A 26546-nucleotide genomic window follows, 5' to 3' on the forward strand; every position below is an offset into this window, starting at 1 on the left:
CCTAGTCAACGGAACAATTCTAAACTATAATATTATACTGTATAATCGTCACGATTGCAGTAGCATACTGTAGCGTAAATGTAGTGCGTTCGGCTGATAACCGAACAATCGGTGGTTCGAATCCAATCGAGTGCGTTTATTTTTGTGTGAAAAAATAAATTATGTGTTACATGTCACACGCCAAAAATACACTCTGATCTGATTTTCCAAACGCGCCTAAAGAAGTATAACTTCAATAATTTATATTAAGTATAATATCATTAATTTACTTTACTAAATAAAATTGGCATTATTGTGAAGTTTGTCAAATTAGTATTAGTAGTATAGATTTTTGGAAGTGTGAGTGTGAGTGTAGATACTCGAGAAAGATTTTTGAAAAAAAAGAAAATGGTTTATATTATAATGGATTTACTGAATTTACTGGTTAACTGTTCTAAATTTTATAAAGATTCAGACTTGATAAAGATGGAATACGTAAAAAAAAATAACACATCGTTTCGTTGAAGCGTGGAACGACCAAGAGCTTGTGAGACCACTACTCCGAGGAGTGGACGAACTGGAAAAGTACGTTCGGACTCTCCAACTACCAATTTAATACAAATGAAGAGTTAGATGGTTGAAAATAACATTGAATGCTGTTAGAACTCAGCTGCAGTAATGATGAAACATTGTGTCGAAATTTTTCGATCAAACGCTAAAGAATAAAAGGTTTTCTCTCCATTCATGTAGTGAAGACTTCGATCTTGCCTAAGCATAGTAAACCGTGTATAATCTACGTAAGGTATCGCCAATAAAACAAGTCGAAAATACTATCTTGTATACTTAGGTACTATAATATGAAAGTTTTAGTTACACATTATAATATTTTTAATCTATCGCCTTACAGAGTAAAGGAATAATAAGCCACGACGCTTTGAATTCAGTACACGAATCTAATTATGTAAAGTTACGATATTATAGTATACAATGTGAATAAAACACCGGGTATTATTTGCTACAATCGTTCCGTGTTGATTGAAGATATTCTATTTACCGTCTACGTCTACATAATATTACAATTTTCGATGACAATAACGGATACTAATAATTGCAACAATGCAACATTTTCTGAGAAGTATTTTTGCAGCAAAACGATGACGCAATGAAGTGGAAGAATAAACATTACAAGTGTTGCAGAATGAATAATAAAAATGCACATAAATAATAATATTAATATTCGCAATACTTGCAAGACTATCAACAGATTTCAGCCTATCTGATGTCGTTTCTAAATTGTTATTAAATGAATAACACAAGCCGTTGAAAATTTTTGCTCAATATCCAGAATAATTTCAACAGCGAGGAAAACGAACAGATGGTGACAAACAATGCACACTTACTACATACTTATCTACGTCCGTTAATAATTGCAAAATCCACGATTCAACACAATATTATCTGTGAATACAAAACATTCAACGCACGTCTCTCTATTATTCAATAAGAAGTTATACTACATCAAAACAGATTACATTCATCACTGATTTAAATGAATTCGGAAAACTGAAACATGGAAATCTTCTGAAACACTGTTTTTCAATCCATTTAAGAGAAGTTGTGTATTTGCTGCAGCGTGGAACGTGGTCAACAGATTATCTGGGAGAAGCAGGCAGTAGTTTTATAACTTCGTATAAGGAGCTAATGCATTCCTGGAAAACAGATACGATACATTAACAAATAGCTAAACTCCTTACAGAGGCAATTACATTATGTATCGAACTCTTCGTCATATACCTTACCTATATGGCAAGGATCGTCGACGCAATACAAGTGAGATAAATAAATACATTGAAAAACTGCAAAGACGACCTAATTAATGTAGATATAAACGTATTTAATATCCTATCCAAAAACTGTATTAGTACCTAAGTAAAGATATTTCAAATGCGTATATGTAAATTTATCTAGCGAAATAAATAATAATAAAATTAAAATTTACGCAGTGTGTGGATGAAACAAAACTCACTATCTATCTATCACGACTTCATACTGATTTTTTAAAATTCATTTTGAAGATGGATTGGTAATCCGAAATCGCTGTCAACATGAATATCTTAAATATCGTAGAATTAACTAAAGGCTTTATTCTTAAAACATGTGTTATTTTTTTAATACTATTATATTTGCTTTATGTAAGAAGTATTGTACACGCCAATTTAATAACTAACAAAAATATATTTCTATCTTACGACGGGCTGCTCTATACTTTCCCCTGAATTTTGAGTTAATTGTATTTCTCCTCACAGATTATGTACCCATATTTTTTTAATGTTGGTGGTAGTTATAATAATTATTATAAGCTATATTGACTTAGCGGCTCCATAAAAACCTCATAATTTCTATTGAATACAATCAGATACGTAATCACTAATCAGTAATCACACAAATCAGATAAATAAAGTAATATGCCCCACGTTCAATATAATATTATGACAAAACAGTATCATTTTAAATTAAGTATTATATTAATGAAAAAAAATAAACTAAATGCCTCATTTTAACCATATTTAATTATAATACCACCATGATATACTTCTTTAAATTTTACAAAATCATGTTAGAAAATCTGATAGTATTTTTTGATGTTATAAATGTTCATCATCAGAATAATCCGACTAATGATTTACTCCCTACAAAATAGGTACCTGATCATTGATTGGGTCTACTATAGTAAGAACATAAACATACATGTCATAGGTAGTATACTGTCGCCTATCACATTGTGTCGTGCTATTCACATTTTCCTGCATACCCTGTTCTCTTTCAGTTGGCAACCACCCCAAAGCAATCACATCGTGGGTTTCCAACACGGACAGGGCGAGCTACTACAGCCTCGCGGTAGCGGGACATACATTTTATCGTCTAAACTACCCCCTCAGATTAAATAGGTAACGTACAAAAAAGCGCGATCGAACATTATTTGAACATGCTTTATTTATTGACAAAAAATTAATAAATAGACGTACTATAACTATACTAACAAATATATAGATTATGAAAAGAGTGACAAAATAAATATTGCTTTTGTTGCGTGCGATTGTAAAGTTGCAAATACGTTCTAATTGCTGCGTTTTAAAATCACAAACCGATGCGAATAATAATTGATAAGCCACTTTTCAAAACAGTGCTTTTGACATATTATAATGACTTATTATTATAATAAATAATATAAAGCATTGTGAATTATATATGTGTGTACATCATTAAAATTTTTGTATGAGTCAGCAATATGATGTATTTTTTCGCAAACTGAAATAAGTGATTTATGATTTTTTTATTTTTGCTTACATACTCAAGACGTATATGCTGTATACCCTCATTAGAACAATCTTATTGATGAGTTGCTTTACTTTTTATATATTAGTAATTTGATACTTATGCATATAAACAAATATTGATATTTATTTGATTAAAATAACAATATATACTCTGTTTTATATCCACACTGTTTCAACTTTCTAAGCATTCCTCCGTCAAATTGCTGTTCGGATGTATACAATAAATACTACAATATGATTGCATATTGATAATCAATATTTTGCGCGAATCGTTTACTTGTAACAAGCAATTTATACTAACCTTATTATTATACATGTATTCACTATGGAAGTATTATAATTCCGCTTAAATTTACCCAGAAAGCCACAGGAGTTTGATGTTGGAAAATCAACCAATGGGTACGAAAATAGCTTGTTCCATTAAAAAGCTTTCACATTTTAAGTTCATCACAATGGATGAAAGGGAACGGGAGAATAGTTTAAAACGCTAAAACAAGTATGTGGTCACGCATTTGGGTCATATGAATTAAAGCCTTTTCCCCAATAAACGTGAAATGTATTGATAAAATCATTTTACAGTAAAATATATATATATATGTGATAGGTATACCTGTGTATATACATGTTTATATTTTCAACAAACACTTAAAAATATACATTTTTAAAACATTCACTAAATTTCCTGATGAATAATTGTTATGAATAAATCGTTCAACATAATAAATAAACAATTCTAATCGATTGAAGGGTCGTACTTTTTTTCCATTTATTCGATTCTTTTTTTGCGACCCAAATTTCGCTTTTCGTTATCTTGTGGAACAGTCGCCAATGATAAACGTACTACTGACACAGAATATAGCTAACTAACTACATAATGACGTGTATGTACTTAGGTATTGACATAGTAAAAGCTCATGAAAATGTATCATTCCTAAGTAAAGAATTTACGCAGGCATTGGAAAATCTTGTTGTATGTATATTAAAATATATTACGTAATCGGAATGTCCGTATATTGAAACGTTAAATTACATTAGAAATTGAAACTTTTAAGTACATTAGGTAACACGACGTGCCAATATAGTAATAAAACTGATAATACGTTGTTAAATACAGAAAAATCATTGAATTATTCATGAGTGGGAGACATTCTTATATATTATTAGGATTATCTCTAGTAAGCATTCAAAATGACAACGTACTTATTACTTATTCCATACAAAACTATTATAATATTTAGACAGTCAATGTGAATAATAGAGTATTTTTAGCATGAAGTGTATTCAGTATAATGGTTATTATGTCCGGCGAGAGATCGGTGATATTTTTAGTCAAAGAGATAAATAATAATCCATTGTAAGCCTTGATACTAGACAGGTATTAAGTTCACCATTGACTTGGACTAAACGGAGTGTAATATTTTTTTCTATATAAATACTTGGAGTACATTGTTCACACAATAACAATGAAATCACTTTTCTTAATCATTATTCACTATAATAGTGGCACCCTTCTTGAAGTATTCAATGGGTTAATAATTAGCAAACACCTATATCAAATATCACCCTTTAGGTTTAGATAGATCAACATTTTCTAGAGTGGGTGTTTTCAAGTAAAGGACGTTGAAAGACGGTAGGGAGAGCTAAATATGCGTAAAGTGGGCAAATCATACACATCGATACTCCTCATGTCTAGGTGGGTTTAGTGAATTTCCCGACGGGAATTCTCGAGAAATTTTCGAGACTGTCATTCCTGAATCTCGAGAATTGACATTTTTAATATTTCAGGAAATCCCGGATCTCGAGATTCTGGATTTCTTTATTATCAAAGATTAATTGAAATATGAAAAAAGTAGACAGAAAACATAAAACTTTCAAAGATTGATCGGGGCATTTGACCATAATTTTAAGCCAACTTCGACTCACAATGAGCGCAATTTTTCAACATCAGCGAATTTTGTGTCTCAAAAACGTACGCGATGGTCAGGCGCAGCGATTGACAGTCTGTGTTTTTTTTAAATTATATTTTAATAAGTAATGTCATGAATTATTTTGGTTTTCCTACTTCAATTTGTTTTTCAAATCATATTTTTTGTAAATTGTCTGTTTTTACAATGATTTAGGAATTTTTACAGGTTTTTTTTAAATTTCCCGATATCTCGAGAATTATTTTCTGGAAATCCCGAATCTTGAGAATTCAAAATTTCACCATTTCGGGAAATCCCGAATCTCGAGATTGAGATTTTCTCGGGAAATACCCAAATGTGTTTTAAAGACAAAATATGTTTGTTCATGAAAATAACACACATCTCATTTAATTATTTTTTTTTATTTTATGGTGTGTATAATTTTACATACTTACTAATATTAAGTAGCCAAACATTCTGCGATTATAATGTGAATAATGTGGTATGTTTTCAAGTGTCATTGTATTTGTTTTTAAGTGGTGACACTTTTTTGTGAGTATATAACTTTTTTGAAGTGTCTAAAAAGTAGCGGTAATCCGTAATACTTAAAAAATCTCGCTATAGAAAATAATATTTATTACCAAGTTCAGCTCATATATGTGACTTAAATGTAAAAAAGCGGATAGTGATAGGGATGTTTAAAATTCAGCTAAGCATTACACAGTAGATATCTCAATCTATTGAATGAAAGTAGTGCTTTTCCGATGATATAAAAGGGAGAGCTTTCACAAGTAAAAAAAAAACCTAAAAACCTTCCCGCGCGTATTATAAGAGGCTTTTATTTACGGGGGTATTCTTGGTTTTGTCCAACAGATGGTACCACTCTTGTCAGTCGTGGAACGGGCGCACCGGCGAATGGCAGATTTGGGTGAACGGCGAGCGCGTAGGCAGAGGCTTCCATAATAGGGTCAGTATAAAAAGCGACGTACAATAATATATGAAATACCCATATCCCTAACCCATCATCCAGTTTTGATGCCAGGTTTATTCTATAATGTATACAGTGTCCCAGAAAATCCTGGTCATATGTTAATGTCCGTGATCCCGGATAGCGTATTACTTTTTGTGTATCGAAAATCTCTGTAAACATTCTTATTTTATTTATTTCTTTCACACGAAACTTTCTTTCAATTTACTCATATCAATACTCAACACTAGTCACACGTATTTAGTATACTTTATTGTAGCTGTACTATTCTTTTGGATAAACTTACAAAAAATAATTATAATATACATATTTAGTATTTTCTGTTTCCTACATACAGTATTGAGGTTTTGTACATAAACTCTGTATAAAAAATGCTACAATATTGTTACTCTGTGAGCTTACTTACCATAGTTATAAAATATGCTGCAAGTTTGTCGTTACGTTATTACTATACGACAGTGGCGAAGGGTGGATGGTGGATGTAGGCTTTAAGATCCAACATAAACAGTGCACACTAAACTTTGTCACTAAAACGTATCTGTTTTCATTGAACTGATACTACAATGTGTAGATAGTGCTTGTTATTTTTTTAAATCCAATTAATCCTTGCTTATCTAAGCCATAGTAGATAATAGTAAAAAAAATACTCGTTTATCTATAATATATCTAAAATTTTCCCATTAAACCATACATCATTTTAGATATTTTATAGATAAAAGAAAAATTTTAATGGAATATATAGCTTGGTTTAGGCAGGGCTTAGTAAATGTTAAAAACAAACCAACAACATCTGTAATATAGTTTTTTTTAATTCAATGAAAACAAATAAGTATGAGCAGTATTTATTTTCGAATCACCCTTGGCATACCTAAACTATTATGGATTGGTTAAGGCAGGGTTTAATTGAATTTAATAAATTAACCAGCACCATCTGCAAATTGTATTCTTAGTTCAATGAAACCAAATAAGTATGACTGACAAAGTTGACTGTGCAATATTGATATCGAATCTTAATAGCCTACCTTCACCCCTCGCCACTGCTATACGATTACATAATGGTATTAAGCAGTGACGAAGACTCTACGACTATTATTTAATGATTACATTGATTTGTAAAAAAATAATTTAATTCAAGAATACAATGAAATAATTGCTCAGAATAGTGCAGTTCGATTCATCCATATATCTGTAAGTAACAACAAACATGTGAAACTAGCAATATCTAACAGAAAATTAAAAAAACTTATTATATACAGGAAACAATATTATAATATATCACTTTAATTTATATTCATTTATAAGATTTGCAAGAAGACCAACGATATTGTCATTCATTATTCGAAAACACCTCAGAAACAAACCTTTTAGAACAAATCTTGAAAATAATATGTAGCCGGGCGAGACTCGAACTGTCGTCCATCGGACTCCGGTCAGTGTGCTTTACCAATTTAGCCATCTGTATCGTATATAATTACGTCAAAATTTACTAATAGGCATTCTACTGAATGCTGGTTACTGGCTATTTGGTTTTTGAAACTAGGTACTAATAATAGTACATACCTAAAGAAAGATATACATCTTGTGAATTATTATTTGAATAAAATAAATAAATTATCATATTATTATATATATATATATATTATTAGCAAGTGCAAATAAGTTAAAATGAAAATTTGGAGAAATCCGGCCGCCAACTGCTAGTATCTTTAATACCCAGTGGCGGAGTTGGAGGAATTTTGTCAGTCATTCGTATTTGTTTTTATTGTAATTTAATCGTAATTTAACACGGTACGTTTTAATTAGTTTAATTTAAAGTAGGTATATCTACCCGCGATACAATTTTAAAATAGATGGAAAAGCACTAGTCCGGATTGCGATAATTGTGATAAGTGAGTTCGAATGCCACTCGTCAGAATATTATTCAATGATTTTTTTTATATGAAACTGTTCCAAGTTGTGTACATTCCATGAATAATCTTCCATTATTATTAATAAATAAATATCATTAGGTGTAAGTTACTTACACTTATAGGTACTTAATATTTTGAATGCCAAAGTTTATATATTTTATTTTTTTCTAATATTTGATACATATATTTTGGTTGGGCCAATTATATTGGCCGTTATTCTTTATTTCTCCACCCTCACATCTTTATTTATTATTGTCACAAGAACAGGCAACCAGCAATTACGGTTCATCATTCGACCGTGACTGAATAACATTCATAACAACATAACAACATAAAAGGACAATATCTGGCATCATGTGTAAACCCCTCTCCTAGATCCGTAATCTACAAGCATCTTAAAATTACAGTCCACTGCAAAAGCGCCACCATATTTATTTCAAATGATAAATTACGCGGTACTTACGTTAAATCAACACAGCAACTCGATGTAAAGGCACACTGTGCGTGATTGAAGTTATCGGATAAGTGTTATACGGTTTGAAATTCCACTATCCTCCTTTACGTGAGTTTTAAAACAACGGCGCAAAGCACTCAGACGTAATCTCACGCAAACAATATGTGCGGGTGTGTATCAAAGGCGAACAATTTAAACTGCTCGTGTAACTTTATATGAAATTTATTCTGAAACTGCAGTAAGGTAGTTGACAATCCGCAGACTTTATATTAAAATATGATAAAGCGATAGTAAGGGTAAAATTGTTATCATGTTATTAGGCCCTATGCTTCGAAGGTTCTGTAAAAATACGATCAAAATATGAATACCATAGTAGCATGTCTTTTATTTCGACATGACATGTTATTTGTATGTATTAATTATTTGCGGGTTTCGCATCGAATATTTAATGTATTATCGACAAGATAGAAGTGGGGACTGCGAAGTAAATCGGATGCTTGATACACATTCAATGAATGTAAACAACGCTACTTTCATTATTAGGTGAGTAAGTACTTATATCGTTAAAACTTTAAAGGTTTAATTTTTTAAAGAAATATTATTAAAATACGTGTTTATTAGTTAGTAAATGCATAAAAGCAACAAATAAATCATGTCATCTTCATATATTATACCTACGAGCAATTTCCGTACAATGATAATCATGTACCTATATAATAATATTATAAATACATATCGTCATCCCAATACAACTTGTAGTAGGATTCTGTGTTTGACAATATTGCCCGATCTAATACGCTATTTCCTTCTTTGCATAATGCGATCACCTGACCTGTCAACTTTTTCTATAGTATAGAATCTATACTAATGATGGTACAAAGGTGTAAAAATTATGAATTTTTTAAGAAAAAAATTACAGTAGGTACACCGTATTGAATCCTTTAAAATTATGTCTGATCCTAATAAAATCATATATAATCAAATCGTATGGTACAGATTTTGTTTTTACGAGAAATGGATGTCAGCCACTTGCTCAATCTATTAAGTCCATACTCTTGACTCAAACACAAATTGAAAAGCAATATGTATATTTGCCAGACCCAGGATTCGAACCTGGGCCCCACTACGCCATAGACCGACGCTTAAGCCACGCGGCCATCGTAGGCGTGTAATTAGCGTATATTGCATACAATTATAGTAAACGAACATACTAATTAAAAAATTTCGCAGAAATAAATTTATAGTATTGATAGATTACGCATATAGATAATTCAGTGGGAACCGTTAATTTAAAAAAAAATCTATAACTAGAAATCTATTGTATTTTAAAATGTATAATATAACTATACTCAAGTGATATAATTTATTTAATCCCAATGACATTAAATCCAGTTATATGTATAATGGCATAAGATTTTAAATCGACATACCGACCATATTAAAGTCGAAGTTATCCAGTTTTAGTATTGAGGTGACAATATATTATGTATAAATTGTGTCGAATGTTAATTATAAGAGTGCGTAGGTATTTTTAAAATAAAATGGTAACATTTAAATTGTAATATTTTCTGTTAGGTACTGTTTAACAAAATTATCAATAACTGAAATTAAGAGAATACATTGAAATGAAATATTGAAACCCTGGGTCAACAATAAATATTTTCGTAAACGGTGTAGTGCAAATCCGTACAAAACTAGGCAATAATATCATTATTTTATGTAGAATTTACAGAAACTTCGCAGTGGCCCATTATTGTACATTTATTATTTAAACCGCAACCACGTAGATCAGATTTTACTTGTAAATTGCAATATTCCTGAACATTTCACCTCACAACAATGTTATGTTGCAATAATAATAATATGTTCCTTTATTTACACCTGCTTATCCTTCCACCACCCACCACGTCTTCACACCTAATATACAGGCGTATATCGTGGCGTAACAAATACTAGGCTCCCTTCAAAGTTTTGCTGAGAGTAGTCTAAGGATCAACTTCCAAATACCTTGGTTAGCATCCGCTAGATATGATATTTACAGTAATAATATAAAATGAACATGGTCTAAAAAATTACATCCATCCATCCAATAATTACAAGATAAAAAGAACTTTTTATATACCAAGTTTTTAAATTTTCTGTTGAATCATATAAACTTGATACTTAATTATATGTATTAATAAAAACTTTTTATTGTACTTACGATAGAAATACAGAATAAATATTATAGAATACTGAAATGTCATTTTGACATTTTATATTGATTTCCATAGTAACGCACGTATATATTAATAATTTAGTTGCTAGGACCCACTTAGCAACCAATAATAGTGAGTAGTAAATATTACTTTTAACGAATTTTTTCCGAAACATACAAAACAGAATTAACTGAAAATGAATTCAATTCTGCTTAAAGATGGCCAAAAGTATTAAAACAATGCATTGTCGTCGTGTTCTAATATATTCTAAAAGTTTCAAATGTCTAGCTAGTCGGGAAGTTAGTTAAAAATTTTGGACAAACAAGAATACTAGCTAATAAAAACGTGGTAAAAATGTATAACTACTATAGGACGTATACTCGAAGTGACCACTTCTGAATTATTATATTTTAAAGTCGATTTTTTACATAATAATATCTCTGCCGAAAATGAAAAAAACCTATTTGGCCTGTCAAATGCAGCTTATCCATGCGAGTTTATTTTTCAACAGCTGGTGGGTCACGTGATCAAAGGAGGTGGAGTAGCCATCGCTGGACAGGAGCAGGGTCAGGTCGGGGGAGGCTTCCAGGAAGGAAAGGAGGCTCCGAAAGGTAAGACAGATATAAAAATTTTAATATTATATAAATATATATATATACTACAATAGCAGTTTTTATATACTTTTATATTTGTGTATACGATATCTATAAATAAAAATCTAGCATGCGAAAAACTTTAAGTATGTTTATTAAATTTCTGATTTTCTTCCGATAGATCAGTACATTTATCAGGAGTGTTGTCGTTTGCGTTATTCGTTCGACAGTATTTACATGGATCACTAACGAACATAATATTATGTTAGGCCCGTTTCAGATAGGACACCGGTGTCGCGCTCGATATAATATAGGAGGCCTTTGTATTCGAATAAACGGGCCTTTGTATTATGTTTATGAACGCCCTAGAGCTAATGAGTCAACGCATAATTTCGCGTTATAAATTAGAACATTTAACTGGCTGCGGTAATAAAAACAAGTGTATCGGCGGCTTGAGAATGTAGCGGCCGACGAAAGCGTGTACCGGACACGCGTTGACTCATTATCTCTGGGGCGTTCATAAACATAATACAAAGGCCTATTCTTTCGAATACAAAAGCGTCCTTATTATATACGAGCGCGACACCGGTACCACGTCTGAAACGGGCCTTACGGGTACGGTTAATAGAAAATCCTATTTTAAAGGACTGTTAATAAACCTCTATAATCTATAAGATACATAAAATAATTATGCTCCATTATCATCTAATGCTAATGTATAAGTATGTTCAAGAAAGAAGTCACCATTGAGTTAAAGTGATTGTAAAATCATTTCAAAATAGTAAAATTCAACGTGACGATTACTTTAAAGCATTTATCAGTGTGTGAATACTGTATATTATTATTGGGTATGCTCTCCTCTAACCCATATAATATTATCACAATTTCTACTACCTACAATTGCGAAGGATTGAGTCTGGAGGTTTGACATAAATAGAGCACACTACACTTTGTCAGTCATATTTATTGTTTTTTATTGAATTAAGAATAGAAATTGCAGATGGAATTGGCTAGTTTTTAAAATGTAAATAGAGGGGTTTATACAGGGCAAACGTAAAGTGGGGATATTAATTTTTTTTATGAAAATATATTAATATTTTTATTAAAAAAATATACAAATTGTTTTGGAGCATATTATATCAACATATCCTTCTTTTTTCGAGAATGTTCCTTTTCTCTTCTACTAACAATGTGTTTCTTTGGTGAGACATTATGTAAACTACAATAAAATTATACGATCGCATACATAAATAGAAACGCATACACGCGTCTGGAATGCATGAATATGTCAAGATTTATTTTTAATTTTAATTGTATTTTGAATGTTTCAATAAAAACGTAAAAACTGGGAATTAAATGTGCTAAAATAAAACGGGACTGCAGAAACTATACGCAAATATAAATATTGATGTAATGTCTATGCGTTACTAAAGAAAAGCTGTTGCCTTTCAATCAAAGGTGATTGCAAAAATCGATACAAGCCATTATCAAATAATATTAAATAATCTTGCGTTTCACTGTATACAATAATTGTTATCGTTTAATATGTAATACAATTATCTAATTTACGTATGTGTATAAATCTATATGTTAATAGAATGTTGACAGGGATGTAAGATGTAAATATGGTAAAGAGTTAAATTTAGAAAATTAATCTATTTGTAGTAATAATAATAAATCATACCTTCAATAAAATTTATAATAATATAAATTGTACCTAAGTTAACATATCGTTTAGGGTCCACGGAGAATTACCATTTGTGTGTGCTTCGGAATTATTTATAGAAACCCACAGAGAAAATTACTATGCCACGAAATGGATACATTCAAATCAGTTGAAAACATCCCATCCAAAGCATAAAGGTTCTCTACTGATCATACGATTGTTAGAAATTAGTATTTCATACAATATGAATATTTAAATCTTGAACGTTTTCAGCAACTGATATTTCAAGTAATTAATCTTTTATTTTGGGCTAAATATTTTACGAGTTATAGCCCGACGAGAGTTGGCAACAGCATGAAATCGGCAACACGACTCGATTGGCTCGGAAAAGGCAATACAAATTTACATGTTGTCGCGTAATGTATGATTATATTATATTAGGTTAGTATTTTTTTCTCAGGACGTACACATATTAATTAGGTGATATAGTAAATATATTATTATATACTAAATACTGGACTAGCAAGTAACTTGCAAGAAAAATCGACACCCTATGAAAAAATCTAAAAAAGTTGCAGGGATTTTGTAATGCTCTCGGTAAAATTGAATCAATAGTGATTAGTGATGGGTGGAGGTAGGCTGTTAAGATTCGGCATAAATAGTGCGCACTAAACTTTGTCAGTCAAACTTATTTGTTTTCATTGCACTTGGAAAACATTTGCAGATGGTGCCGAAAATTCAATTAAGCCCCGCCCTTCCAAACCACTATGGGCGATCCCACAAAAATAGTGCACACTTTTTCAATCATTCTTATTTTGTTTAAGTTGAATTTAAATAACATATTACAGATGGTGTTGATAAGTTTCCCAACCTAAATCAAACGATAATCGATAAAAAATATTCTTCTATATATTAATTATTTAAAATTCTGTGTTTATAGTTTAATGGCATAATTTTAGATATTTCATAAATAATCGAATATTTTTTGACTATTATTTACAATGGCTTGGAGTTTAATAGATTTTTAAAAAACATTTACACATCGCAGTCTTAGTTCGATGAAAACAAATACGCATGACTGACAAAGTTTAGTGTGCACTATTCATGTCGGATCTAAACAGCCTACATCCACCCTTCGCCACAGCCTTGTATCGTGTATGAACCGTTTCTAGGCCCCCTTTTGAATCTTCAAACGAATCGATTGCGTCATCTGCATCAAAGAAATGGTAGAGCGAATTGCGCACATTTATGCCTCGTTGAAAATGTACTAAGAAACCCCTCGACCGGTGAGCCAATGATGACGACCTCTAATTATATACTTATACGAAACAATAAAAATATTCAATTAAACAGTTTTACATAATTCTAGTGTTTTATGATTATTTATTAGAAATTTAAACTCTTGCCGTTTTCCTACTGGTAAAAACGGAATCGTACCTCGTCTGGACAATGTGCATAAGTTAAATACAACTTATATAATGAATAAGATATAGAATTGACGACAATACTATTAGAATCGCGCTTCAAATATTACGCTCCATTGATTTCTTTCCATTCATCTTTATCGAAGTCTTCAAAATACTCGAGTGGGCACGACAATGAAAATATTTCTCGCGGAACGACATACCTATATTTTGTTATATGATATAATATCGCAGACATTATTCGCCTTTCGTAAACCAGTGACCCATTTTTATGAATGTTCCCATTCAACAGAATACCCCGAACACACTGTCAGACGCACAATGTATTGTAAAAAGAAAGAAAGGGGACCATCGTTTTTTTGTACACACAGTAGAAATAACCAGTGTGTGTACACGTGATACCTAAAACAATGGACCGTAATTACGACTTATATTGATCCAACTAAGGATTACAATACCGCTATTTCAAAACCAGACAATACTGACATATTCGGTATTAAAAGTGGAGAGAAAAATGTTTTAATTAACATGGAAGGTTTAAGAAGACTGTATTATTTTTGTCTGGTTACGTCGTTAGTTTGTATTATCAGCCTTAGTGGCGAATACCTATTTCATGATTGAATAATAATTATACTCTATAATGGACTTGTCTGTGCTTAATTTTTTACGTTTATTTACTAAAGAGTAGCTTATAAAATAATGAAAAAGTATAATTTTGTGGAAACAGTGAGCAACATTGTATTTAGTTTTACTTATTATGGGATAAAAGTAAATAAATTGCAAGTTATCAGTGGGGCACAATATACACGTCGAAGAACAACTTTATAATATAAAGTTGTTGAAAGATCATTCGAAGAAGAAAGTACCAATAGATCAACTACTAGGTATTTGTAAACATCGGTATCTCTACCGTACCTTACCTTTACATAATTTTAAAGAATTTTTTATATTTTTTTTCCATATATTTCACGAATACCGGTATTCAATAGTAAATACTGGAATACCGGTATTGGTATTTTTATTCGGTATTGCAATCCCAAGATCCAACAAATTGAAAAGTGAAAATAGGAAAAATTATCAAATATTTTATAATTAAATTTGTTGAAGACTCTGCTGACAATCTTCTTTGTTTAAATGCAGAACGAATGTCATTAATAATTTTCAATATTTAAATTTAAAACATATTATTTTCTGTCCGGTAAGATAAAACAAATTGCGTATGACAATTATTTATTGTCTAGTTTGTAATACAGCAACTTTAAAAACCATAAAATGGGGTGAACAGGAATATCGTGGTGAATAGGAACAGTTTCCGGGGAAACGATTGCGAAAATGCAACTGTTTTACAATATGTATGTTATTTGATAGCTAATTTATTTTTTCTGCCTAATTGAAACTCCGATAGAACAGGAAACTTGACCGTTTGTTATTAACCAGATGTGAAAAAGATTGTTGAGATTCGCAAATTGTGTAATGAAAGTTTGTCTAATGTGTCTTGGCCATTTGTGAAATCAACGCAATTAAATATGTACCTCCTTTTGTTTCAACTAATCCACTGATTAGAGAATTAATACAATTTCTATTTTATGAATAAATGTTTCTTGATTTAATCATGTTTTTTCGTTAAAATTTGCAGTGTTCCATTCTCGTTCCTATTGACCCCGTTTCGCTGTTAAATAGGAACAGACCTCAACTAGAGAAAATATTGATGGCGAATGAGTAATGAGCTTCCCATTCATTAAACCACACTGCTGAATTGCAAATATAACTATTGGCAAGTAAACTTGGCTTTTCAGTCATCCAGTACAGGGTTTAAATAGAATATAAAATCTGAAAACGTTCCTATCCACCCCGTTTTACCGTAAGAATTTTATCAGTTTTACAAATAAAATAGTTGTAATTTCGTCATAGTATAATTCTTGCTGATGTACTTCTTGGAGGATCAAAGATAATATTCTTAAAGATCGCAATCCCATAAATAACAATGTTTCCTTTCCATCATTTGTCTTAGCAAAATCGATAATACTGTTTTAGTTAGATGAAAACTATACATATTGGTTATTGGCCATTGCACCAATTATAAAAACTAAAATTAACAATAAAATATATAAGACAATATTATAATAGCACAGAGAAAGTAAGTTATTATGAAATAGGAACTTAAATTAATAAATATAATTATAAAATTAACCCATTTAACGCATTCAGAAAAATAAATATCAACCTTATAATAATAATAGATCGGACACCAACCGCACGATACACGTTATCATGAAACATCACATCCGTCCTACGATATGGTAGGTAGGGTAATGGGACACAAAAATAACCGGAACTGGCTTTCCCCTCTGGGTGTGGAATAACAGGCTACGAATATCGAGTGTGGAAAAATATGAGATGAACTTCAACACGTCGTGTTAAATAATATGTTATTTTCAATCGTTACGTCTATGTGATAAGAATATTCATTAAAGTTTATCACGTGCCTATACTTATATACCTTGTTTATACGTCGGTTTATGACCTGACCGTCATAAAGTACCTTGTTTAAAAACCTTTGTCCATGGTGATGGCTTTTATATTTTTATTGATTAATTTTGTTCAGTGAGTTTATATTGGTGAGACAATGAAAATTATAATATTTGTCAGCATAGAAGGATTGAAAATGAAACTACGAAAAAATATACTTATGTAAATGCTTTAAAAGATGAATTGCTTTTTGGGCGAATATGAATTGCATTGATACTATGCTTGGAAGAAAACATTTTGGAAATTTCTTATGATTATAATTAAGTATCATAAAAACAGAATCCGTGTCTTTAAATCTTCTTATTGTGCCATCCCCTAGCGAAGGTCGGCCACCATCAAGGCGATCTTATCTGTGTCGTCTGCTACCCGGAACAGTTCAGTCTTTAAATAGGTACATAAATATAATGTGGACCCGATTCGCCTTCATGATGTGCATACCTACTCGTACATACAGGAGATTCGTCATTAATATGATTGGGCACAAAAATCTATTTCGTATTTCGTTTTGTAACGAAATTTAAATTTTCCTGCAGAGTGAAATTGCTACTTGTGGCGTCATATTTTCAAGACCGTTGCGTCCGTTACTTCACAAACGTCAAGCGATGTGCTCTTTAGCATGCTACTTGACCCGGTAAGCATCCTCACAACTCACCACGGCCTCAGCCCCCAGACCCAGCTCACCCAATCCTTATAATAAATTATGAAATTCTGGAGGACGCAGTGGAGATATGTTTCCCTCCAATTAGCTGTGTACATCGTATTACTACATTGGCGGTATCTATTTGAGTGGTAGGTTTGTTTCTATACAGCGAAACCCCCATTTTACGAGACACTTTTTAAATTACACTTCAAAGTGAAAATTTGTATTTGAATGATATATGTACCTATAAAACTAATGACATTGATTATAAAATGAAAGTTGTCAATTAGTCAAAGTATTTATTAGCGCACAGATGTGACGCGCTCAATCCTCAACTCGATTGATCCCATTTTTTATTTGGCAGAATCCTTAATGCATTTTGTTAAATCTCGCAGAACCCTTAACTTACACAGACAAATCATATTATATGGCAATATTAGACGAATACATGTAAAGACAATACATTTTTACACGTCAGGCATGCACATCCATAAACGAAAAACGACACCTCCATGAAATTTACTTTCAAATGGAAGTTAAAAAATATTTATTTATTTAGAAAGACTATTACGGCATTAAAGCGATTGGCCAATGCGCCATAATACATAATTAATACAAAATTATAAAAATGACTTAATTACAAAATAATAACCAGTATAACAAGAAAGTAGAAAAGACAGAATATGCTTATGTAGATGTTAGAGTAAAATGATAAATACAATTATAAATCTAACCTATTTAACACGTCACAGACATGACATAGTTAAAAAAAAACAAATCAACCTTAATGGTGACATCAAATAAGTTAATCGCACGATACACAGCATCATGAAACATCACTATTTACTATGAAAAGATCCTGATGATATTTTCATGTTTCAATCAATCGCTGATCTAATCTAATTAGTGAATTGTTATTGATTTACTAGTAGACAAAGCACCTCAAGAACAATCGGGCTGTTGTAAATGACCTCGCATATATATATATATATATATCTGCCTCTGTCCATACAAGTTTCATTCTTTCGAAAAACATCTTAATGTTGTTAAAAATTGACTTAACTCTACCAACATTACGAGAAAGATGCATATTGCAAATTCGAGTTTTTATAACTATATTGTTTTATTCGGATAACGCACCAGATTAAATATTACCACATACATATTCAAAATTATTGAAAAATTGATTCATTAACTAATCCTATTACGCTAATTAATTAAATAAATAATTACGTGTCTACTGTTTTTACATTTGACATTACTATTGAGATTGCGTACGTAAGACTGAGTTACAGACATATTAAGTCAACGTATTTGATTTTTTTATTGGCGGCTTAAATCATTCCAGTCGCAAATGTATTGCTTCGACAAAGTAGTAACTACGTCCTACATTATAATAGACGCAGTGAAGCGATCTGTCTTAAAACTCGAATAAACTGAAAAATCAACAATCACCGTAAGATAAAAGATAAAAATACCCAAAGCACAAAAAAAAATTCCAGTAAGTAGGTAAACAATAATAAAATTTACTTAGGTACCTACTATGCATTGAGTGTTGTCAGAATCGAGTTAAAGTTTTTATTGTTCTAAAATTCACCTACTGTTGATAACGAGACGATGGCTGTAAAATTTCTCGTTTGTGCAGTTTTAAGTCGGTAAACGCAGATAATAAGACCATAAATATTCAGTTAAAGCTACTCACCAACTTATAGAATAGAGTCAGTAATCAAGTAAAATTTGTTAACCTCAAAATCGAGGAATTGAAAAGCTGGAATTCCAAAATTAGCTTTACTATGATTTTCATCCGATATATTATATAACATGTTTTTGTGAAGAAAATAAGTCAAGCTAAGGTTAATCTCTAAATAAATCTGTATACATTTTCTAAAAATCCATTCATTGTTGGGTTTTATGAGAAAATTACATTCAATTATGTTTTAATAAATAACATTTGTTTTCATTGTGTAAAATATAGGATAAATGATTATTTTACGATATAATATATTATTACGATAATCGTAGCTTAAAATTGTGTTTGAAAATATTCTTTGTTGAGTCTTGACACATGCGTATTATATTGCAGAATGGGAAAAATATATTAAACAATGGAAAACATATCACTAAACGTGAAATATTTAAGTATCTTGATTTTTTCGACTAGCAAAAAAGTTATAGTGTTTAATTAAAATAAAACGTAATATCTAGTACCCATGCCATTTCATTTAATCATTACTAACAATATAACTAATACAGTGACGTTCGACCAAGAATTCACATTAAACTAGGTGAAAGTAATTAAAATCTCAAAAAGTCATTAAAACTACTGGAAAAATATGTAAGCGAAATGTAATGTTTTCACCAATCGGGAGACATACGAATTCTGAAATCCTGGGATTGCAATGCCTATCAAGACTACCATGGAACCTGTGAAGTGAACCGTGGATAACTCATACATTTTTTAAATCATCTTACCGAATCATTATTTTGGGTAGCAAGTGTTTTATGAATCCTTGCTCTGGATAACTTTTATACGCGACCATTGAATAGTAAGTCAGAATAATAAAATATTATTTCACTTCGCACAATATTCATGTCGCAATTGAAACCACTATAAGAACAAATAACTTAGAAACCCTCAGACACATGGCTGTGAGAAAAATAAAATCCGAAAAAATAGAAGTAGCGATAGTAGAAATAGTGGGTAGCTTAACGGTCAGTACACTCACCAGTCGAGGGAAAAACGTGTGTTTGAATCCCATTTGTCCGAGGATTTTGTCTAACAGATATTATGGTTCCTCTAATGCACGGGTTCCCAACCTATGGGTCGCGACCCCGAAGGCGGTCGCGACGGGTTTTCTGTGGGGTCGCCAACTTATACAGTCAACTAAAAAAAATATTCACTATAATGAACTTGAATAGTTTTTAAGAAATGTTGTGAATCGTGTCTTTGAATTTGAAGATGAAATCAAATTGTTTCTGGAAGTGCAAGGGAAACATGACCTTTTTGTATACTTTAACGACAAAGCTTGGTTGAAAAGAGTAGCATATCTAAAAGATATATTAGAATAGCAAAATAGGCTTAACCTGAAACTTCAGGGAAAGGAAACGAATATTATCGCATTTCACAACAATCTCGAGGAATTTTTATCCAAGCTGAAAAAATGACGAAGAAAAATAAATCTTGGAAACATTGCCATTTTTGAGAAACTCTGCAATGTGGTAGATGAATCTGAAGGTGAAATAAATGGAAATTTGAAGGAGGAGATTACTGGGCATCTCGAATCCTTTGAAAACGAACTGCAGCATTACTTCCCTGGGCTGAAAGAAGAAGAAACTGAACTGAACTGAAATTTACACGAAATCCATTCTCTGCTTCCCTTGATGTAGCCAGCATTCCCGATGAATTCTTGGATTTGTGGAGTGATTCCTCGGCACGTAACTTGTTTAATGAAAAATTGCTCAAACAATTCCGGTGTGGTATGTATCATTCATATCCAAATGTGACGATGCTTGCCTTTCGAGTTTTAGTTCCATTTGTGTCTAAATATCTCTGCGAGAGTGGATTTTCAACTCTTCTTCGCTTAAAAACGAAAGAAAGAAATAAATTAAATGTTGAGAATGACATGAGGTAGCGTAAAAAAAACTCACCCGCGAATTTTGAGGCTGGTTAATAACACGCAATTTCAACCATCGCATTAAATTAATTATTAAACATAATTTAAAATAAAATTTGACTAAAAAAACTATTTTCTATGTTTTTTTAATTACTTTATTAAAAATGCATTTTTCAATTGCATCGGGGTCGTGGGTCACATGGCTTTTAGGAAAAGACGTCGCCACCAGAAAAAGGTTGGGAACCTGTGCTCTAATGCTTTGTATTTTCAACATGTGTATCAGTCTTCAATCAAAATATACCTATATATTTCATACCACGTTCATAGTGTCTTATGGACGATTTAAATTGGTATATTGTTTGAATTTAAATTTTATTCAATACGTTTAAAATTAAATGAAACTATTATTTGCACTGTATTTGCCTTTTTTTCAAACTATAAAATTTATATTATATAAAGAATAAAACAATGATAATACTATTATTATAAAACTATAACAAATCTACTCGTTGCTATGTTATTTATTATCCTTTCTAAGTATGGATTCTTTTGATTTGATTAGTTCATCTTTGGTGAGTGAGTTAAGTTAATAGTTAAAGTTATAATATATATTGTGTTATAAGTTACCAATTGAAAATATCCGTCCGGATAAAAATGGTCTTATGTTAAAATTATAACTATACTGTGGGAAAAGTATAATAAATTAAACATCGAAATGTTAATGATTAATAACTAGAACGAAATTATCCACCATTTATGTATTAATAATTACAATATAAGCAATCACATTTGAATAATATATTATATACAAAGAATAATATATGAGCATTAGTTAATATGAAATGTTAACCGTCTCCAAAATATTTTCTCTAATCTCATACTTTATTGACAGATTATCATTTTATGTTTCACACCATAATACATAATGCCACCGTCTCTAGGTATCATAATATAAGTACACAAACTAGCGCTTAGTACTTAAGCCTTAGTATTTACTATATACAAAAAATATATTATATTTATGTTTTCAATACGTAAAGAAACGCTTTTTATCCTATAATTACACGCATACAATGATGAGTCTTCTATACTCTATATTAAGCCCATTGACATTGCTTTGACATTTCTAACAGCACGTTACAATGTAATATAATAACATTATAGTATATGATAATATTTCATATTACTTTTACATTTGGTTTCATGTGATAGTTGTTTACTGATATTTCAAAAAAGAAATAGCGTAAAACATTTCATAAGATAGGTATAGCTCGTAACGCTTGTACATTTTTTATGGAGTGTGTTTTGTCAAAATATGATATCGCAGAGAATTATTACGATTTGTCATGTGGAAAAACGGTTATTCTATTTGTTAGCGCGAAAAGAAATATCTTGCATTAAATATGTATGGAAGTGTTCTTAAAACCGAGTTGTTTTCTTTTGAAAGGGACAAAATCATACATAAATAAAAACTCCGTGAGATATTTTGTGCCTGGGAGCCCGTAAAGTGTAAACGATTGGGGCATCCACAGTGATACATACTTTATAAAAACTTTAAATGTAGATGTTAACTCTGTAAGGATCATATAAAATAAAGTATTAGTATATGAATAAAAAAAATTTACAGATCCTGCAGATTGAAGAGAGCAAACGAACGTATGTAAGTGACGATTTAAAACTTTACAGGAGCTGAATTAAAAATAATTACAAGATAAAAAGAACTTTTTATATACCGCGTTTTTAAATTTTCTGTTGAATCATATAAACTTGACAATTCTATGTATTAATAATTTAGGACAAATAAAGCAATTATCAACAAATCATTTTTTTGCTATTTTGCAACAAAAAATATAGAATACTGAAATGTCTTTTTGATTTCCATAGTAACGCACGTATATATTAATAATTTAGTTGCTAGGACCACCCCTTAATAACAACCAATAACAGTGGATTGGATTACGGATTTCTTCCGAAATAACTTTTCTTACAAAACAGAATAACTGAAAATGAATTCAATTCTACTTAAAGATGGCTAAAAGTATTAAAAGAATGCATTGGCAACGTGTTCTGATATATTCTAAAAGTTTCAAATGTCTATCTAGTCGGGAAGTTAGTTAAAAATCGATTGCAAGATTTGTACTGGATAAACAACCACCGGACACACAAGAATACGAGCTAAGAAAAACGTGCTAAAAATATTTTTTTTTATATGTATATATAATAGTATCACCTCACTCCTATTGTAATTAATAAGATCACTTTAATATTATCAACTGTCTATTATTGTGGAAATCTTTCTATAAAATTCAAATTAAATTGTGAATCAACAGTATGAATATTGTCAACTGATAAGAAATAATACATTATCAGTTATCACTGTTAAAAAAACGTTTTACCAAGATATTCATATTATTAACTAACTATAATAGTAGAATGACAAGCATATAATATATACTTAAATAATTCAATTATCCTAACCTTCAGGGCTTTTTTGTAATGTAACGCGGTGGAACGGCGTTCCGGCACCTTTTTTATGGTATTTTTAACGTTTCAAAAGCAATTAGACGAAACAATGTTCGCGCTTACATAGTACAAGTTAATTTTCCTGTATCAGCTCATATGAAAAGATAAAGGTATCTGAAAAAATATCGTGTTTGATATACATATGCATTGAATTCTATGACCATTTCTTCAAGTGAATGTGAACGCGAATTTTCGCAAATCTAATTATTACCCCAATAAGAGCTTCGTTGAAGACCAAAACTGTTTCGGGACTTTTGTTCATCAAACTCGTCGGACCACCGTTTACACTTTTTGGTCCTTCAAAATACGTTGATCGATGGTTACTCAGTGGAAGACAATTGGCCATAAACTATAACACTAAGAAAAGGAATTAAGACGATTTGCCAGATGAAAATTGCACTGAACTTTGGAAATCACCATGGCCCCCACTAAGGGGGATCTGACAAGGCTCTAGCCTGGGGAATTGACCAGATAAGTGAGATAAACGCACATCACAAATTTTCTCTAATCGTAAAAAAATATTATTATTTTTATTTATAGCGCTTATTTTTCTTCCAGCGTATTAACATTTTAAAATATGTGGCTGTTTAATTGCATTTTTTTGGTTAATGTTTGTAGATACACTGAATACCCTTAATTTTACCTCGAACACCATTTGAAAAACGCTATTATAGGGCGTCACACTGACTTAGTGATAGGTAGGAGGCCTGCCAAAGATCCTGGACTGGGAGCCCGCTTCAGGATGTGGGGGCCATGGAAATCAATATATACTTTTATTCAAATATATTATATTTTTACAATTTTATTTTTTACAACCATAGTTGTTTGTTTGTTTATTTTTTTATGCGCTTCGTCGCATAGGAAAAGTTGCTTTAAATGATATTTGAATATAATTTTCTTTAGTAGGTTGATTTAAAAAAAAATCCCCTGCTAACCACTCATATCGCAATTTGTTATGACTGTTATTAGGTGAATATAAGTGAATGTAGATATTGTTGACTCACAACTAACTCTATTATTAAGGATTACTAGAACTGAAGTAATACTAAAATAATGACAGATATTAAATCTTAATGCACAACAAATTTTATAACTTAATAATAGAAAATACTTTAGACTTTATTTGTAAGTTCAGCAGTGTAACTTCAGCTACTGAATCATATAAAGGAGATAATCAAATTAGATAGGTAGAATAATTCTGCCATCAAATATAGGTAGGTAGCGAAACTTCACCGAAATTTTCAAATCACCTCATTTACACGCCCTTTATCGGTATTTGGACGGCGAAATTCTAAAATGGCGGAGAATTTATTTCGTCTTGCTGAACGCCCTTCCGACCAATTCAATATTTTTTTTTATCTGTGCCGACTGCGTTCGTGATTTCCTCCCCACATCAATTTCGAGTGGGACGCGCGGAAAAAATACCTACCTCGCATTACACACATCGTCCCCTATAGGCCACGTTTTCAGATGAGCTGAACCGTGTACCTTAACGCATAAGCGAATATAAAATTATGTTCTTTATTAATATTGTCCACATCGTTTCTATAATTATAATTCCTACACAACTAATTCACAAGAAACCACGAGACGTTTATAGTATATAATAGAGTTGAGTTATAAATACTGTCACCAGTTTGTGTACTCAAGTCTCGGCATGCTACTACTCATTCTCAGTACGTGTGGCCCAATAAACTTGTTCGAACGCATGCGATGAGATCATCGCCGCGACTCGCTAGTTGGTACTGTTGGTAGACTTTCAATAATATGGATATTAAATGCGCGCGTGCGAGATAGCATAATACACGTGTGTCGAGCCGTGATATACTCAACTGTCATTGGCGTCATTACTCTCCGTTTCTTCCCAGTTGTAAAGTTGGTATAGTGAAGGACAGAAATGGTGACAAGTTCGATTTATAGTAATAATATGGAGTTAGTTTTAGTTGCAGTTGAGTATGAGACTGATAAGTATTTACGCGACTATCTGGTTTCGTCACGTCGAGTTTCTCGATTTTTTAGTGTTATAATTGGAACTTATAAACCGGATTCAAATTTTATGCGTGATTGTGTAAATGGATAATAATTATATATACAATTTGTGTAAAAATGGCTTCTAAAAAGCACTGACACAGCCTTGCACGCCAAACGCTCTATATAATATCCCAAATACTAGTAAGTATTTTGGAACAAGTTTAGATACTAAGTATTTTGTATACTGGTAGTATGTACACTTAGTCTTCAAAATCGACCAGTCTTCCCACCTCTGGTATATAACTACTAGTAATTAAAAATTGCTCACTCAATGACTAAATTGCTTTTTATTAGTATTTTTTCTGCACTTTTTTCATTTACCCCTATTGACTGCGGTTTCGGTAATTCCATAATCATATTTATTGGTAACACAAAGCTCTATCTTACAGATATAACCGTTTAGATGATACTTTAAAGTATAATGTTAGAAACACAAAGGCATATTACCTCTTATTACTTTGTGGCACTTAACAATAACCATAATATTAAGGCTACACTGAGCTGTTATGTTAAAAAATTGTGATAAAATATTATTTTAATAAAAAAAAAACTATAGTTTCATAGCAACATCATATTTATTTGCGTTTGTCTCAAACTATGATTTTATATATATAGGCCCTTGTGATGTGAGATAATGGCCACTTTCACCTATCAATGTCATATTAAGACATATTTTTAAGATGTATGTTTCAACTGCATTAAAAACAGTTCATTTTTAATTTAATATTCTCCAAGCAATATGGCACTTGACCATT

The 26546-nt window shown here is 31.2% G+C and overlaps 2 protein-coding genes across 6 annotated transcripts in view; one reads left to right on the forward strand and one right to left on the reverse strand.

The window, feature by feature from the left end:
* The window catches only part of LOC147079327 (coiled-coil domain-containing protein AGAP005037), a 608924-nt gene that overhangs the window by 223356 nt on the left and 359022 nt on the right, over window positions 1–26546 (reverse strand). The gene's annotated exons all lie outside the window — the stretch shown is intronic.
* LOC147079329 (uncharacterized) overlaps window positions 1–26546 on the forward strand; it is a 104963-nt gene that overhangs the window by 42677 nt on the left and 35740 nt on the right. Inside the window, exons 4-6 of the mRNA XM_085940061.1 lie at window positions 2807–2927; window positions 6095–6188; window positions 11283–11382. Coding sequence (XP_085796187.1) covers window positions 2807–2927; window positions 6095–6188; window positions 11283–11382 — 315 coding nt within the window. The remainder of the gene's footprint in view (window positions 1–2806; window positions 2928–6094; window positions 6189–11282; window positions 11383–26546) is intronic.

Source organism: Rhyacophila brunnea, unplaced genomic scaffold (assembly GCF_057557595.1).
Source record: "Rhyacophila brunnea isolate RB1 unplaced genomic scaffold, BYU_Rbru_1.0 scaffold_1, whole genome shotgun sequence".
NCBI classification, from domain to species: domain Eukaryota; kingdom Metazoa; phylum Arthropoda; class Insecta; order Trichoptera; family Rhyacophilidae; genus Rhyacophila; species Rhyacophila brunnea.